At 41.3% G+C, this 16,244-nt stretch overlaps 1 protein-coding gene across 2 annotated transcripts in view; it reads left to right on the forward strand.

The window, feature by feature from the left end:
• BEND4 (BEN domain containing 4) overlaps window positions 1-15,960 on the forward strand; it is a 42,161-nt gene extending 26,201 nt beyond the window's left edge. The window contains exons 4-6 of one of the 2 annotated variants that reach the window (XM_023224660.1): window positions 1,154-1,245; window positions 6,544-6,784; window positions 9,099-15,960. In XM_023224660.1, coding sequence (XP_023080428.1) covers window positions 1,154-1,245; window positions 6,544-6,784; window positions 9,099-9,316 — 551 coding nt within the window. In that variant the 3' untranslated portion in view covers window positions 9,317-15,960. The remainder of the gene's footprint in view (window positions 1-1,153; window positions 1,246-6,543; window positions 6,785-9,098) is intronic. The other variant, XM_023224661.1, reaches the window with a different exon arrangement.
• The last annotated feature ends 284 nt before the right edge of the window (window positions 15,961-16,244 follow it).

Here is a 16,244-nt window from a genome sequence, read left to right on the forward strand (position 1 = left end):
GTATTTATTATTTTTTTGAATGTGACAAGAACATCTTAAGAAAACACACAGCTAAGAAATACAGTGGCAACAATTCATATAAATTAGGTTATTAACTAAGCTGCCAAGACCTTTAAAGGCAGTTAGTTACTACTCCTGAAAGGGTTCTAATATAAATCTTAAGATGTAGGCATTATTTATGTAGTGGTACAAAAAATGTCATGCTCTATGTTGGGTTAATATCTATTCACTTTTATTATGATTATTCAAGGAGTTTGTAAGACTAAGCCTCAAAAAATAGCGTAATAGTGAAATATATAAAGGGATAAAATCAGCTGAGCTTCTTTGGGACCCTTAGGGAAGAACTGTGTGGCCAAGTGTGTATGCGTTGAGAAGCACGTCTAACTGTATGGAATTCTGCTTACTGAAGAACTAGGAATGAATCCGTCATTAGAAACACTTGTATTATTGATTAATCATTAGCAAAACCTTAGTTTTTGGTACTTTAATTTTAAAAAGTATCATTGGATGCTACTGCTACTACCTGAGTCAAATAAGTCAAGGCCTGTCTCTTCTGTGGGTTCTTTGTGATCATGATTGTTGACCCAAATTCATCTTGGAGTAAGTTTGACTTGAAAGTTCTCAGTGAATTGTGCTGAACCTAAAAATTCTTTTCAAACTATAGCATCTGTTCTGTATTTACAAACTGAAATAACTACGGATGTCAAATGAAAGAAGATTCTATTTCCTTTAGAAAATATTTTTTTTTTAGAAGTTTGCATCAAAAATCTTTTTAGAGGCCGGGTGCGGTGGCTCCCGCCTATAAACCCAGCACTTTGGGAGGCCAGAGCAGGAGGATCACTTGAGGCCAGGAGCTCAAGACCATCCTGGGCAACATAGCAAGACCCTGTCTCTGCAAAAAAATTAACATAATTAACTGGGTGCAGTGGTGAGCACCTGTGTAGTCCCAGCTACTGGGGAGGCTGAAGTGGGAGAATCACTTAAGCCCAAGAGTTCAAGGTTGCAGTGAGCTGAGATTACCATACTGCACTCCAGTGTGGGTGCCAGTAAGACCTCTGTTTAAAAAAAATAAATAAATAAAACTTAAAAATATTTATTTATGTTTGTTTTACGGGAAAGCCAATGTGTAATTGTTGCCATTTCTTCCACCCAGTGCCCTGCCAGACCGTTTTAGATTACTTGAAGACAGTTCTGCAGCACCACAACCAACTCCTGATACCACAGCCAGCCGACCAGCCAACTGAGGTAGGTCTCTAGGGAAAGATAAATGTTCTGTTTGGGATTCCCTTAAGATGAAGTCTCTTGATAATTTACCGGTGTATACCAGAACAGACTGGCTAGCAAAACAGTTTCTGACTGAGGTTTACGGGTCTGTTACCTGTAAGTATGTAATTTGTGGAGAAAGATGACACATGTATTTAACTACAGAGATTCAGCTTCGTACTGAGTGGGGAAAGACAGAGGTAATGACAATTTAAATAGCATGGGCAGTTTTTCCACCATTCTGTTTGCACAGAGATGCCTGAAATGAGAGACACCAACTTGTCATTCCCTCAGACAGAGCCTGTGTTCCACATGCCCCTCACTCTGGGCACCTCACACACCAGGCACGATTCTCCAGTGCTTAGATGGGCATTTTCCAGAGGTCAGGGCCTCTGGATATGGGTTAGTTTTTTCATCTGGGTTTCAGTGGAAGAAACCACAGTCTCTCCGAATCTGTAGAAGAAATTATGTGTTTTAATAGTAATAAAGATAGTACGTACTTATAAGATGTTCAAGACTCAGTTTTGAATATATGACTTTCATACAAGACTTGAGAACCGTGGACAATCCCCACAAGAATCCCCTGGGGAAGCTCTGAGGTTTCCCCCAGCCTAAAAATAAGCCTTCCTTGGATTCTCCTTCTCTTCTGCCCTCTTTGCCCTCCTTTCTACTTCCATCTCCTTCCAGGCTCCCGAGGCATCCTGGGTCAGCACCTTCATTCTGCAGTACAGCACATCTTGCTCCTCGAAAGTTCAGCCCGGGTCTCATCTCTAGTGTCATAGAAGACACTCGATTCGTGATTGCTGATTGGTGACCTCATTTTTTTCTAAGGATTAAACATTTGAAAAGCTGGTCTATATTCTTTATCTTCTCTCTCTTAATTTCCATGTGCTCTTCCTCCCCTGTAATCTGGCTTCACTTCCACCACTACCAGAGTTTTCTGCAAGAGGCTCCTGGTGACTCTCCAGTTGTCTGGTCCTGTGACCCTTTTTCCACTCTGGTCACCCCACGCCCTCACCTCTCCTCCTCTGTGCTCTCTCTTGTCCTTAGCCTTAGTGTCAGTACTTTCTCCTGGTTCCTTGCCCCTCTTCCTACGACGCCTTCGTGAGGTTTTCCATCCACTGTTCTCCAGAGTTCATGCTTTGTCTTTTTCTCGCACTCTCTACTGCCTTTTCTCATCAGCTATGTTTCTTATTTATTTATTTTTGAGACAGAGTCTCGCTTTCTTGCCCAGGCTGGAGTACAGTGGCATGATCATGACTCACTGCATCCTCGACCTCCCAGGCTCAGGTGATCCTCCCACCTCAGCCCCGCAAATAGCCAAGGCTACAGGTGTGCACCACCACGCCCAGCTAACTTTTAGTTTTTATAGAGACAGGGTCTCACTATGTTGCCTAGGCTGGTCTCGAACTCCTGAGCTCAAGTGAATCTCCTCCCTCAGCTTCCCAAAGTGTTGGGATTACAGGCATGAGCCTGGGTCCGGTTGTGTTTATTATAACATTCACTAGATGTGTGTTAACAAGTCCCACATGCGCACCTAGAGCACCAGTCCCGGTGGCTTCATTGTAGACCACCGTGCCAACTGCCTGGCCCACAGTGGTTTGCCCACACACCGCTTGATCTCACCACACCTATTCTCAATACCCATCTGCAGTTCCTCCAGTTTTTAATAAAGGCCCCACCAACCCCAGGTAGAAGATTTGACATATCACTGACCCCCTCATTTCCTATGTCTAAGAACTCTACAGCTATGTTGAGCTGTGTCTCTTTTCCTAGGTTGACTGTCTCACCCGACTATTGCAGTAGCTTCTTTCTTCTCCGTTCTCCACACTGGAAAGTTTTTTTTCCCCCCCCCTGAATTACAGATCCAAAGTAAATGTATACTTAAAATCCTTGGCTCCCTAGAATTAAATCCATATTTCCTAACTTGACATTACTGTCATACAAAAAGCACAACTGAAAAGCCCACTTCCTCCAGGAAGCTCTCCCTGACTGCCACACCCCTGCTTTGTGCCTGTGTGGCACACTGTTCAGAAGTGTAATTCAGAGCTAGTTACCTTGCTTAATAGTAAATGTATACCTATGTCTTCCATTTGATGATGACTCAAGTAACCCATTAAGGGTGATTCATTTTGTTTTTTTTCAGTGACTCAACAATAGGTCAATGTTTAATAACCTGTGGGTGGCTAATTGAAGAAAATATACAGCCAGAATTCTACAAAAATAAGAAGATAGGGGAAATATCTACATTTACTCTGGATAGGACTACTTAAACTTTATGACTCATCATCATTATGACTGTACTATTTTTATTGTCATTTCAGGCACATGAGCATTTTCTCATTTTTATTATTTATCACATTTTACTTCTATTAACTATGCTAAAACAGGTTTATAAATCTCATCCATAACCTGGAGAGCATTCTGAATTGTGCTTTGGGCTATACATTACTTTCTCTTTCTTTCCCTTTTTCTTGATAAAAATTACCTCCAAATGGTATTCCTACATTTTATGAGACCAACATTTTATGCAGGGCTACTGCATTCAGTGGATTTTTTCAAAGGTTTTGGGAAAGCTCCTTTCCTGGATTGTCAGCTGCCAGATCACTAGTCTGTCCCATCTTGAAATAGACCAGTTTCAGGGGCACAGCAAAAGCATTGCGTACAGGGTGAACCCTGAACTCGGGGATGGCATCCCCAGCCCCGTCCCTTTGAGTTGTGAAGCCTTGGAAAGGGATTTGACCTCCTTGGTAAAACAGAGCTGTAATCCTGGCTTACCAGGTGAGCTCACTCTCCTGAGTAAAACAGCTTTTCAAAATTATATGGTGTTAAATAAACAGCTTAAAAAGCAGCTAGACAGTCTTTTCTAAGGCTGATGAGTATTTATAGGGACCATAACTAAGAGGATGGTGGAAGTCTCGTTTTTTAAATTAAGGATGGTAGAAGTCTCCTTTTTAGTGGCTCCTCATCTGTGTTGCTCTCCTTAAAGTTCTTTACCTTTGCGAATTTATATTCAGTGGTTAAAAAAAAAGTAAGAATTCTTCATTGTAGCCACCATTACCGGGTGTTTGCTGTGTGCCAGCCACACAGGCCCGTACTCCACTGCATCAGCCGTTCAGCAAATGTTTATTGCACCTACATTGGGTCAGGCGCTGTACTCCGCCCTGAGAGTCTGGCATAGAATAAACAGGTAACAGTTCCAGCTCTCGTAAGCTTATCTTCTAGTGGGAGACGGCTGGACTGCTCGCCACAAACCACCAAGCTGGGATTATCATCTGTATTTTAACAGCAAGGAGCGAAGTTTAGACAAGTCACTTGCCCAAGGCTGAACCCAGAGCCCAGCTGTGGAATAGACCTAGTACCTCCACCTGTGAGGAGAAAGGAGGGAAGTATGCAGAGTGCCTGGGCCAGGTGCTTCGGGCGGGTCATCTGTTGCACAATAAATGGGGACGTTTATTAAGCTTCCTCCATGAGAAGTACTGGTGACACAGTGAGTGGTTTTGAGTCAGCCAGCCCCCAGATTTCATGCCCCCCCGCCACCTCCCACCCAGCCTCGCTGAGGGCCGAGGGGTCAACCATTCAGAGCCCTTAGGAGACCTTTCCTCTCAGTGCTTGGGAAGCAATGGATTTATTTTCCCTGCTGCGGCTTTCCTCCCACCCGTAGCCTCTGTTCCTCATTTTTGTGGAAGACATCACTGTTTGACCTGGGGATCATCTTGCTTCCTCAGTCTCCCGTACATACCCTGGCCCATGGAATTGGCTGGCTGGCCCCCTCGATTGGACAGCTTTCACTCCCACGTCTCTCTGCCTTGCACAGACTTGATTCAGACCTCTGTCTCTCACCTCCTGCCAGGAAACAGCAGCCGGGGCTGAAGGACTTTTTGGGAGCTCTGGGCCCCTGCCCATCTTTTGATTGTCTCTTATACGCAGGGTCCTCCACTGTACCCAGCCAAGGCTTGGCTCATGCTCCCAAATAGTCACATCTTGTACTCATGATAATTCAGTTCCTTTCAGTTGTATAGATGGGGAAACTGATCCAACAACTTGAAGTAACTTGCTCAAGTTAGTCTAATAAGACACAGAACCAAGATTCAATTCAAACCCGGCCTGACTGTAAATTCGGAACACAAACTAGGTGCCTCAGCTGCCTGCCTTAGGAAAGGAGACCACATCACACTGTTGCTCGTTGAGGAGCGTATGAGTGCTGCCGTGGTGAGTCTCCACGCGCAGAACTCAGTGCCAGTTTCCCAGCCGCATCGGGCTGCCTACCTCTTGTTGGTTCCTATGCCATTTCCCATTCTCAGTGTTTAACTAAGCAGGGCACTTTTTGAAATAAAACCCTGTCAGATCCAAATGGTGCCAAATTTATAACCTGTAGTAAATTTGCCAAGTTGTAAAAATGAATGAGTTTTCCCTTCTTTGTTTTGTACACCTTAATTACTAGGGAAGGAGTACATTAAAACTAAGATCATGGGTTAATTAATTTGTCCTGGACTGTAGAATTTTATGGACAACCAGAACTAAAGTAATGGTTGTGTAGGTGCAATTGATTAAACATGGCTTATAAATGTTACAGAAATTCCTGTAATTAGTCCCACTGCAGCTATTTAGCCCGGGAATTTTATAGCAGACATAAATTATCAAGGTGAAAAGTAAGAAAAATTTTGAGTTGACATAGTGGCATTTGCAGAAGCTATAATTTGAGGAAACCTGTTTTGCATGATTATTAGTGATTTCTTTTTTCAGTTTCCACAATTCTCCCTTCTTAAAATTTGCTTTTTAATGTTGTTTCTATTGTAATGCAGTGACTACCAGGTGTTGGGTGCGTTAAACACAAGTAATGCCTTATTAAAATAGATCACCAGCATCATTTCGAAAAGTACTTAAAAGTAACCAAAAAATGAAGGACCTGTTTGATCACACTCTTCAAAGTTTTGCATATTTTAATAGATTGAAAAGGAAAGTTACAGGTTAGATTTAAATAGTGTTCCCTGTCATTGGATCTTGACACATTTGAACCTGCCTGTTAAAATGTAAGTTATAAATAGCTCCCCTTTCAAAGGTGTTCATTATACCTCATTGGCTCTTGTTACAGAAAATGCAAATGTAATTTGAAAAGTGCCCCTTCTGAGTTTGAGCAATTACTTGCGCACTTCAATACCTGGTTCATTGTCAGCATAGCCATTTGGTTAAAAAGCGTGTTTGCCTTTGAAATGGAGATCACTTCTGCTTCTGGCTGGCTGACTCGGCGGGTAATGAGAAAATATTTCGCTTTTCCAGGGAAGCAAGCAGCTGTTGAACAACTATCCTGTCTACATAACGAGCAAACAGTGGGATGAGGCTGTAAATTCTTCAAAGAAAGATGGGAGACGGCTCCTTCGATACCTCATCAGATTTGTTTTCACAACCGATGAGCTTAAGTACTCATGCGGCCTTGGGAAAAGGAAAAGGTCAGTGCAGTCAGGAGAGACAGGTCCCGAAAGACGCCCTCTGGATCCAGTTAAAGTAACATGCCTCCGAGGTACTGCATCCTTCCGCTCAGTGTCACCATCTGTGATCTCATTTCACCGCATTGGCTGTGGCTCTCCCCGTACAAGTGTTCAGCCTTACTGTATTTTGATTTCTTTCTGCTGAGAACGTCTAGGCTTCATGTGGCCCATCTACTCAGTATTGAGAAGCTCTTTTAAAAACCTCCGTTTGCCTTAGCATTGTTGTTCTCACTTAGTGGTACATAAGCATCGCATAACACCTCATGTTTCACGCTTCAAATTCAGATTTTCTTTGCTGCCAGAGAAGGCCACCTCCAGCAAAACTGGAGCATAGGGGAACACGCAGAGGAAGGGAAGGCGTGGAAATTTTTTTTAATGGGTAAAATGTTACCTCATTTCCAGTTCTAGTTTGTGTCCTCTTCTAGTACCTTCTCAAGAATACTTGGCTCAACTCCTTAAATTTGTTTAGGATTAATTCTCCTTAATGCTAAAATATACCTTGCCCAGTAAAACATTTTTCTTTTGGTTAAAAAAAAAGTTTCTATTAAATGTACTGCGGAGATAATACGACTTCAGCAGTATTAATAGCTGATTACTTTGCAGTTGATCTGCACTATTGTAGGCCAGGCAGAGGGGTGGGAAGGAGGAATCAGGAGGTATGCAGTTGATTCAGCAAGTGCAAATACAGACCTAGACAAATAGAAGTGTTATAGTGCCAACAAAACATTGTTCACATCTGAAAAATCCATATCAAAAAGCTCAATATTAACCTATACAGTTCAATGGCAGTTTTATTGACTGGAAAGACTTAATATTGATTTACTCTAAATAGGGATAAAAATTTTTCGTGGTGAGGAAATCACAGTAGAAAAAAAAAGCCGGATTATCACTGCTAAGGCCCTGGTTAATGACAGAATACTTCTGCACTCCCTTCTGAGATGCCCACAGTGACATTATGTGCCTAGGATGCGTACGCAGTATTGGTTAGCAGCTGAGATGCCCTAGGCCTGCCCCCAGAGATTCTGATTCAGAAGGGATGGGGCAGGCATGCGTGTTTCCTAGATCAAGACGACCGTAGGGATTGATGCACACATGGCCTACGATTCAGCAAACCACCTGAGATGAACATGCCTGTGTTTACTAGGCACAAGTGCTCCAGCGCACCTCCTATTAGTCGGTCTGAATATTCCACTTACTCAGAGCAACTAGGTGATTGAAATTTCCAGGGTCTGTCCTGCCAAACTAGCTACAGTTTTCTGTATTCCCTGACATCATCAGAGATGATGGAGTTACTCACCAAGAGGCAGTGTTGAGCTTGGGGGCTTGACTGTGCCCTGTATGTGTGTACTCAAGGGAGTTGCCTTTAGGCTTACAAAGGAGTCAAATAAGGGGTCTCATCGCTGTATTGTTTTCCAGAAATTGTTACACAACATTTTATATTTCTATAGCAAGTCAGTAGAAGTGATGGATTAAAATACATCCCAGAGAACTAGTGCTGCTGCTCTGGAAATACTGCAGGAGCCACTGTCACACTGATGCCTGATGCAGCCCAGGCTGCCTAACCAGAGACTGCCGTCCCCAGCTCATTTTTCACTTAGGGCCACAATGCATGGATCTCCATCCAGCTTTTGGGTGGGGAATACATAGGCAAGATACGGTGATTGTCCATGTTGGAGGCAGCTGAAACAGTTCACTCTTCTGGGCATGTTAATTGCTTTGTGGTAAAATTAAATATTAGGAGGAGATAGCATGTAAAAAATATTTGCCAGCCCATGTATAGAAATGACATTTTCGGAAATAAGTATAGCTAATCACGTGACATTCTAAGAACATGGGTACCTTTTCTGAACTAACACTTAGGCACCTTCTCAGTCATTAAGACTGTTATTTTATTGTACTCCATCTTCAAATTAGTAACTGGTTAAAGAATACCATGCTAATGATATTTGTTGTGCCTCTGGAGATAGTAACATTCTCAAAATGTGAGCAGGTAACAACTTGGGTTTTGAAATCTACTCCTTGCTTATACCAGACGTGGTGCATCCCATGCCATACAAATCAAATCTACCTTTTGTTTCAACAGCAAATGTTTCTTAGAGGGATTACCCTCTTACTTTTGCAATTTTTTTTTTTTTTTTTTTTTTTTTTTACTTTTGCACATGAGAAGAAAATTTGTATGGAATAAATTGGGTCTAATGAGTGACATCATCATGGCATTGCATTGGATTTCCCATAAAGCTTTTCTTATAGAGCTTCTGTTAAAGTTTAAGCAGCCTGTCCTATCATCTTCTGCAAAAACCAGCTGTTTTTCTCTCTCTCTCTTTGATGTTGTGTATATTCCTACAGAATTCATTAGGATGCATTGTACCTCCAACCCCGATTGGTGGATGCCCTCGGAGGAGCAGATAAACAAAGTGTTCAGCGACGCTGTCGGTCACGCCCGACAGGGGCGGGCGGTGGGGACTTTCCTGCACAACGGTGGCTCGTTTTATGAAGGGATCGATCACCAGGCTTCTCAGGATGAAGTCTTCAATAAAAGTTCCCAGGATGGATCTGGGGATTAGTGGACAGAATCTTCCGGTTGTAGCAGCCGGTCCTCTCAAGAGTTCCAATTGTGAATGTCCTGTTCCTGTCACCTGACAGTCCAAAGCATGTCATTCTGCCATACTCTGCACATACTCAGCCGCCACAGTACCCAAATAGAAATCCATTTTAGGGTTGTTTGGGAAGTCTGTGGCGCCTACAACAGACTTTTGGAATATTATAAAAAGAAAAAACTATGATTTTTAAATGATTACTGGCTAGATGGTGAGGGTGAAAAAATACGTGAGCTCCTAGTTACCTTTCTGAAATCTTCAAACTCTGCTACCTGGGCAGAGATAGTCCCCAAGGTAGGCTGGGGTAGTGTTTCTGCCCATGGGAGAAGGTGGAGACATGGAGTTGTGTTAAGGGACAAGGAGCAAACATTCTCTTAATTCAAGTAAGTTGTCTTTATGTTTTCCAAAGACCTGACTTCGTATTTCTCGGCAAAGGCATAGGATAGATGACATCATACACCATTTTGACATTAATAATGTCTATTACTAAAAGGAAACCAGAAAACAGAGGCAACATCTACAGACAGTGATTAATTACAGGTCAGCTGTTTTTCTGTTACTTAAAAACGACTGTGTTGATCAAGAAGGCACTGTTTGATCTCTGGAGTTTACAAACAGTAGTCATTTTTTCATTGTTAGTCAAGAAGCATCCAAAGATCCAAAACCATTTTCAGATGCTCAGTTTTGTAGGTTAATAAATCCATAGTTTCCATAGCCTTAAATCAGGCTTTGTTGACACAATGCCAAAGTGATGGGTAGAACAATGAAAATTTCAATCAATTAGTTGTTTGGTGCACTGAAGACCAAACAAGTGGTGTGACTTTTGGCATGCGCTGAATTGACTAGATGTTCCAGCATTGTATATACACGCAGCTTCAAGGCCATTCTGACAACTATGCAATGGGCTTGTCAGTAATTGCTCTGAAATGTGAGGGTCTTTCTCTGCTGATTTGATCTTTAGAATTTGTATGGAACTTGTTTCCCATTGTCCTTGATGAAAATGTTTCATCCCCACCATGCCTCCTTTTCCCCAGTGTTCCCTATAGCTATGGCTAAGTTAGCACTGTGCTGCTCCCACTCACTATCCCCTGGTTAATTTGTTGAGTTCCATATGTGAAATTAGTGGTATCTTTGGAACCTTTCCACATTGGCAAATGCTATAGAGGTGCTAGAATCATCATTTCTGAGGGCTTCCTGTTTGGAGTCAGGCTTTCTTTACCAAACTAGTCCAGATTACTAAATTCTTTGTAGAGCAAAGGGCTAAATGGACAGCATTTATTGAAGGCTACTATCATCTGCAGACATGGCCAAGGGTTTTGAAGATTGAATGGAGATTCAGGTTGATGAGCATCCATTGATAAAGGGTTTTTTGGCTATTTTTGTCAACATAAACTCATAAATTATCCTTTAGATTTAATACTTAGTTTGCATTCACTATATACAAAGTCCTAGAAATAGGTCTTTCTGTAGCTTTTGCTTATTAGCTTTTTTTGTATTACTAGAATTCATCCATTGAAGAGTTTAATGTTTATGGAGGTGGTCATCTGTCTTTTTTCAGGGATGTAGGGGGAACTAATATTTCAATCCTGTTTTGAGAATTAAAATTTGTCAGATTTACTCAGTGGTATAGGGGGAACTAATATTCAATCCTATTTGGGGCAAATTAGCTAAAATTTGGAAGTAAAAGAAATTATATGGGCAAATGCCATGTTCTTATGGCAACCACGAGACCAGTATCTTTGGCTCTCCAAGGAAGAAAGATCTCTTAAAGCATTTTTAGAGGTCCGAGAAGTCAGTGTCTGTCTTATAAGATTTTTTGACAACATGACATCTTTGCTAGAAGAAAAACACCACCATAGCCTCGTCTGTTTTTCCATCTTACCTTAATTTTTCACTGGCCTTAAGTTGTCCTTACTGCTGCTGAGTACATTGTTCTGTTTTTCTGTAGCAACAATATTTGATCACTGCTTTTAAGAAAAACAGACTAGCCCTTCTTGTTTTCCTGGAAGTTTGAGGTCCTGAACGTTTCTTGATATCCAGATACCATCTTGGAGCCCTGTTGTGCTGGTCTTTGCTGAGGCTGAGAGCACTTTCTGCACTCCCGCTCCATGGCCGTACGTGATGACGCACCTGCACCAGTGCTGCAAGAGCAGGGGACAGCAGCCTGTGGTTTGGCTGTCACTGTTACTCCTGAGAACGCTGCTGTCCGAGGCTTGCCCACCACGTTTGTTCCAAAGTTACACCTGGTCTCTTCCTCCCTCGTGCCCATACCAGGTTAATCATTTCTCTATCAGATGTTTCTCCATCAACAGATTCTAAATGTTGAGACCAATTGTTGGACATCTCTTTTGCACAAGGCTGACACACTCCATACTCAGCATCACACAGCCAGTTCTAATTCCTGGGTCTAGGACTTAGGACTTCTGCCTGAGTGAGATGTTCCTACGACTTTTGCCTGAGTGAGATGTTCCGCTGTACTACTACCGTTTGTGTAGCTGCTAGGTTCCTTTAGCCAAGCCTGGTGTTTGATGCAGGCATTGGCAGCCACTGAGGCTATGATGCAGCATCAATGTGGACACTGCTGGCTCCTCTCCTTGGGACGTATCCACACTGCCACTTCAGCTTCACCTTTAAGGCTAGTATGTACCTAAGTTCACGATGGTTGTCTGCAGGGTCTCATGATCTTTAAATCAGGACCTACAAAGGATGTTCATTTGTTTTTGGTAAGGTCCATTGAGCCTCTGTGTAGCCAAGTTAAAAGCTCGCCCACTAAGACAGGATGCTGCCATTGCTCTGTGAGCCTTTCAACTGAAATCCTTGGAGACTTGAAAGTGTTGCTTATCATTTTGATTTGATTTTCTACATCTTTATCTGGCAAATGGACAGATTGCTCTGAGAAGAAACTTAGTCATGTCAGCTTTTAGAGTCCTTCTTGAGTCATGTTGGCATTGGTGGTGTAAAATAGATGGAGTTAGAACAGCTCAGGATGCAGCCGTGCCCCCGCTTCACTGGTGAGAGGAGGAGGTCACGGGGCTGGCGTGACAACAAAGACTAAATGTGGCTTTTTTGTCAGTGACTACGTGTGGTCCATAAGCCCAGCTATCAGAAGAGCCATACCTACCAAAAGTGGCGGTGTCCTGTGTTTTCCACATTAAAATCTTGTTACAAAGATCATGCCGGCTTTTCACAGTGAGCCGAAGCCCCAAGCTCAGTTCCAGCCAGGCTCAGGACGGCCCTCGAATGATCGGTATTGGATAGTGTAGGCCGGGAGCCTGTGGAGGGTACCAGTATTTTGCAAGCCGTTACTGAAGTCACTTTTCTCACTGACTATTGATGGTACACTGTTCAAAATGACATGGCTTAACCTTAGTGTTAAATGCTTTCAAGAAAAACTGTAACCATTTCAATTTTACAAGTGCTTTCTCATTTTACTTGAACATTTTACAAGTACCTTCCCTATTTACTTGAAAATATTTCCTCTAGCCCTTGAACCCGGGCATCACTTTTTTGGTTTTCCTCATTCCACCGCAGCATTTAGGTGACTGTTACCATTTATGTTTCATTAAGCTTCACTAGGAATGTAAGGATATTAGAGCATTTGCAGAAAGTTGCTATCATCTCCTTTGGTGGGGGAATCAAGATATATATGTAGCTACTTCACAGCATAGAGTTAGTGGGTGATTGTGTATTCTGCATTGTTCCTTATCCCTTCATCAGTGACAGACACATTGACATAAGAGATTCCTTCAGCATTATAAGGAGAGATAAATTATTAACATTTCTTATTTGATCCAACTACTCCATGTCCCATCAACTAGTGGTAACTGATGTTGATAGGATTTTTTTAAGTCCAGTAACTATTCTTGCACTATCAGATGTTTACCCCAAATTAGGCAATAATCCAGACTTTGGATCTATGGGTTTATGATTCCTACATCCCCCTGCCACTCTCAATGGCTTGTTGCCTCCCTTCTGTTGCTCTCAGAAAATGGATGGAGCATCAGGTAAAGATGAAACATGCACTATGTTCAGAAAAGCAGACATCCACTGCCCTCATTTAGATGCCATCCTTCACTACATGCTCTAGAACCTAAACCTAATACCCATTGACTACCTCCTGAGTTTCTTAGATTTCAATGATTTTAAAAAATCTCATCCATGGATAATAGCTTCAATTTTAGAAAAGATTTAAACGTATAACTTTCCTCATTCAGTGCTATGTCATTTCACAGTACATATCTGCCTTAATTTTTGACAGCTCATATATACAGATATTTAAAAATGTAATAGAAAATGATTTTGCACATATGGTGCAAGTCTTGCTGGTGTATGTTTAGTGTGGCAACACGTGCCAAAACTGTTTGGCAAAACATGTCAAATGGAGTGCTTGAGTCAGAACTCTAATGTAAATGTGTCTAAACAGCAGTGTGTATCATTATGATGTATTTTTGTAAACATAGTGATGGCTTCTTTCAGTCATGTAAGTACTGGATAAAAATAACCACTTCGCTTGGAATAATGTAGGAAAATGTCACCCAGCGGATGGATAGTCCTCTGCAAAGTTACATTGTCAGCCAGTGGCACTGGTTCTTTTATTTATGTTGTTGTTTTTTTCTTTTTTTCTTTTTTTGGAGAGTGAAGAATTAACATCAGACAACATGGAGTGCAAAAATAATAACCCATCAATATTTGTCTTCTAAATGTAAAATGTAAAAGTTTAACTGATTTGTGTACACATTAGAGGCCACTTTCACACTCCACAGTATGTTCAGTTACAGGTAGCACTGAGAGGTCGAGACTTCCCTCATCTAATGACCAGCTTGGTTAATTTGACTTCTGAAGGCACTGAATCACCAAGTCTTTGCAGTAATGGTGACCAGATTAATTTTCCTCATAACTCTATAGCTGTCTGATATAAGGGCTGTGTTTTTATTGAATCACAGATCCTCGATTAGAATGAGAGCACATCTGCTAGTAAGACTCATTTGAAAACCTGTTTATTCTTGCAATAATCGGGCTAGTACAAGTGGCCAGATGTATCCTGGCCACATTGGAAAACTATCTGGGCCCACTCAGAACCACTTAATTGCAACAACAGTAGTAACTATAGTTAATATCTATCTATTGAGTGCTTGTGTGCCAGTTACTTTGATAAGTACTTTAATGCATCCTCATTTTAATCCTCACAGCTACCCTTTGAGGCTGTTTCTGTTCTTATTCCCATTGTATTGATAAGGAAACTGCCCAAGGTACTCAGCTAAGAAGAGGATCTCTGGGCATAGGAAGCAGAATGATGAGTTCAGTCTTCCTCAGTAGTTGCAACATAGTTCTCAAAGCACATCAATACTTTGGAATGGATTATTGTTTTATTTATGCCATCAAGGGAGAGTTGGTATTTGTGTATTACTAAAAACTACTTCTAAAGTATGTCGATACTTAAGTAGGAACATACAAACTGTATGTCCTCTGGGAACTGCCCAGGTTTCTGTTTAAGGCTTGACCTATGTAAGATCCTATGACGAAGAGCAGAAACCTTTTTTAAAAAGTAGGTGAATTCAAATTAAAATCAGGAGTTTGTTCACATTTATCTCATAGGTTCCTAGTGCAAAAATGCAGGGAGAGATAAAAGCAAACATTTGAAGTCAGTGAAGTGAGAGTCTTTGGGAACTCCTAGATGTTAGAAATAGCACCAGGGCATCAGGTAGCCAATGTTCAATTCACTTTTCACGTTTGCGTCTTTGTAGCTTTAGAGCTGATGAGTCTGGTTGGTTTGGAAGAGAGAGTTTTGATTTATGATGTCACTGTGAGAACTGTTGTGAAAATTTTGTAAGAAAATACAGTAATCTGTTGATTCTTCCCTGTAGTTTTGGCTTTCACATCCCTTTGGCTGTGTTTAAGTTCAAGAGCATGCCAAGGCCATGAGGGTCCTGGCTTGTGCTTCTTGGGAACAGGGCATGCTAGCGTTGGGTCATGAAGCTTTCAAGGTCACTGGTCCAGCCCGACCCTGCCCAATTTAAGCATTGCCTTTATGTCTCTCCTCTCTGGAACTTCATGTAGCAGCCTAACACCAGGGCCGACTTGCCTTTACTCTATTTTCTATGATGAATACTTGTGGAGAAACTGTGACAAATCCATTGATCCTGATATTTTTATTGTTGGAGTCTTGTTGATTCTCTATGAATAATTTCTATTTGATTGTACTGTGTAGAGTTAATACCCACTAGGGGTATGTTAATAAAACTACAAATGCATAGTGTAATATAGAATAGCAAGATTTTTTTGTGAACAATTTATATAGAAGAGTAAGTTGTTTTTTAAGTGTTAGGCTCATTTCTTTTGGGAACTTAAAATGTTATAAAAGTTTTTTAAACATTCAATATTTTTAATTATAAGAGACATTTGTTACTAGAGCCAATTATTTCAGGTGTTCTAATTGGAGTGTTGATTTTATTACCTCATATACCTCTAGAATGCCACGTGTTCTGTTGGGGATAAAATTGCACAATAAATGTCAAGTCTCTGTTAAGTGTTTTAACTTGTTTTTTGCATCTTTCCAATTCATTGTAAATACTTTTCTGTTTCTTTGAATAGATAACTTTTCTCTCCCTGAAGCTAAGAGTTCTCTGCTTGTCTTTGAACATCAGGAAAATGTTATATGCTTAATATCCAAATAAAAGATGCTCAGTTTTGTCAGGAAAGTGACCAGAGATCATCCAGAAATTCATTTGATCTAGTAAATGAAAGGCATAACCAGTGATGATCTCAGAGTGACATGTAGTCCAGGAGGATTTCTATACAGTATTTTATACATTCACACATAAAGCACACATGCTTGCTGTTCATGGTACCATTTAATCAGGAAGAAAAAAACCTATAGCTGCTGCCCATGACTTTA

The sequence above is a fragment of the Piliocolobus tephrosceles genome, chromosome 3, assembly GCF_002776525.5.
Source record: "Piliocolobus tephrosceles isolate RC106 chromosome 3, ASM277652v3, whole genome shotgun sequence".
Lineage (NCBI taxonomy): Eukaryota > Metazoa > Chordata > Mammalia > Primates > Cercopithecidae > Piliocolobus > Piliocolobus tephrosceles.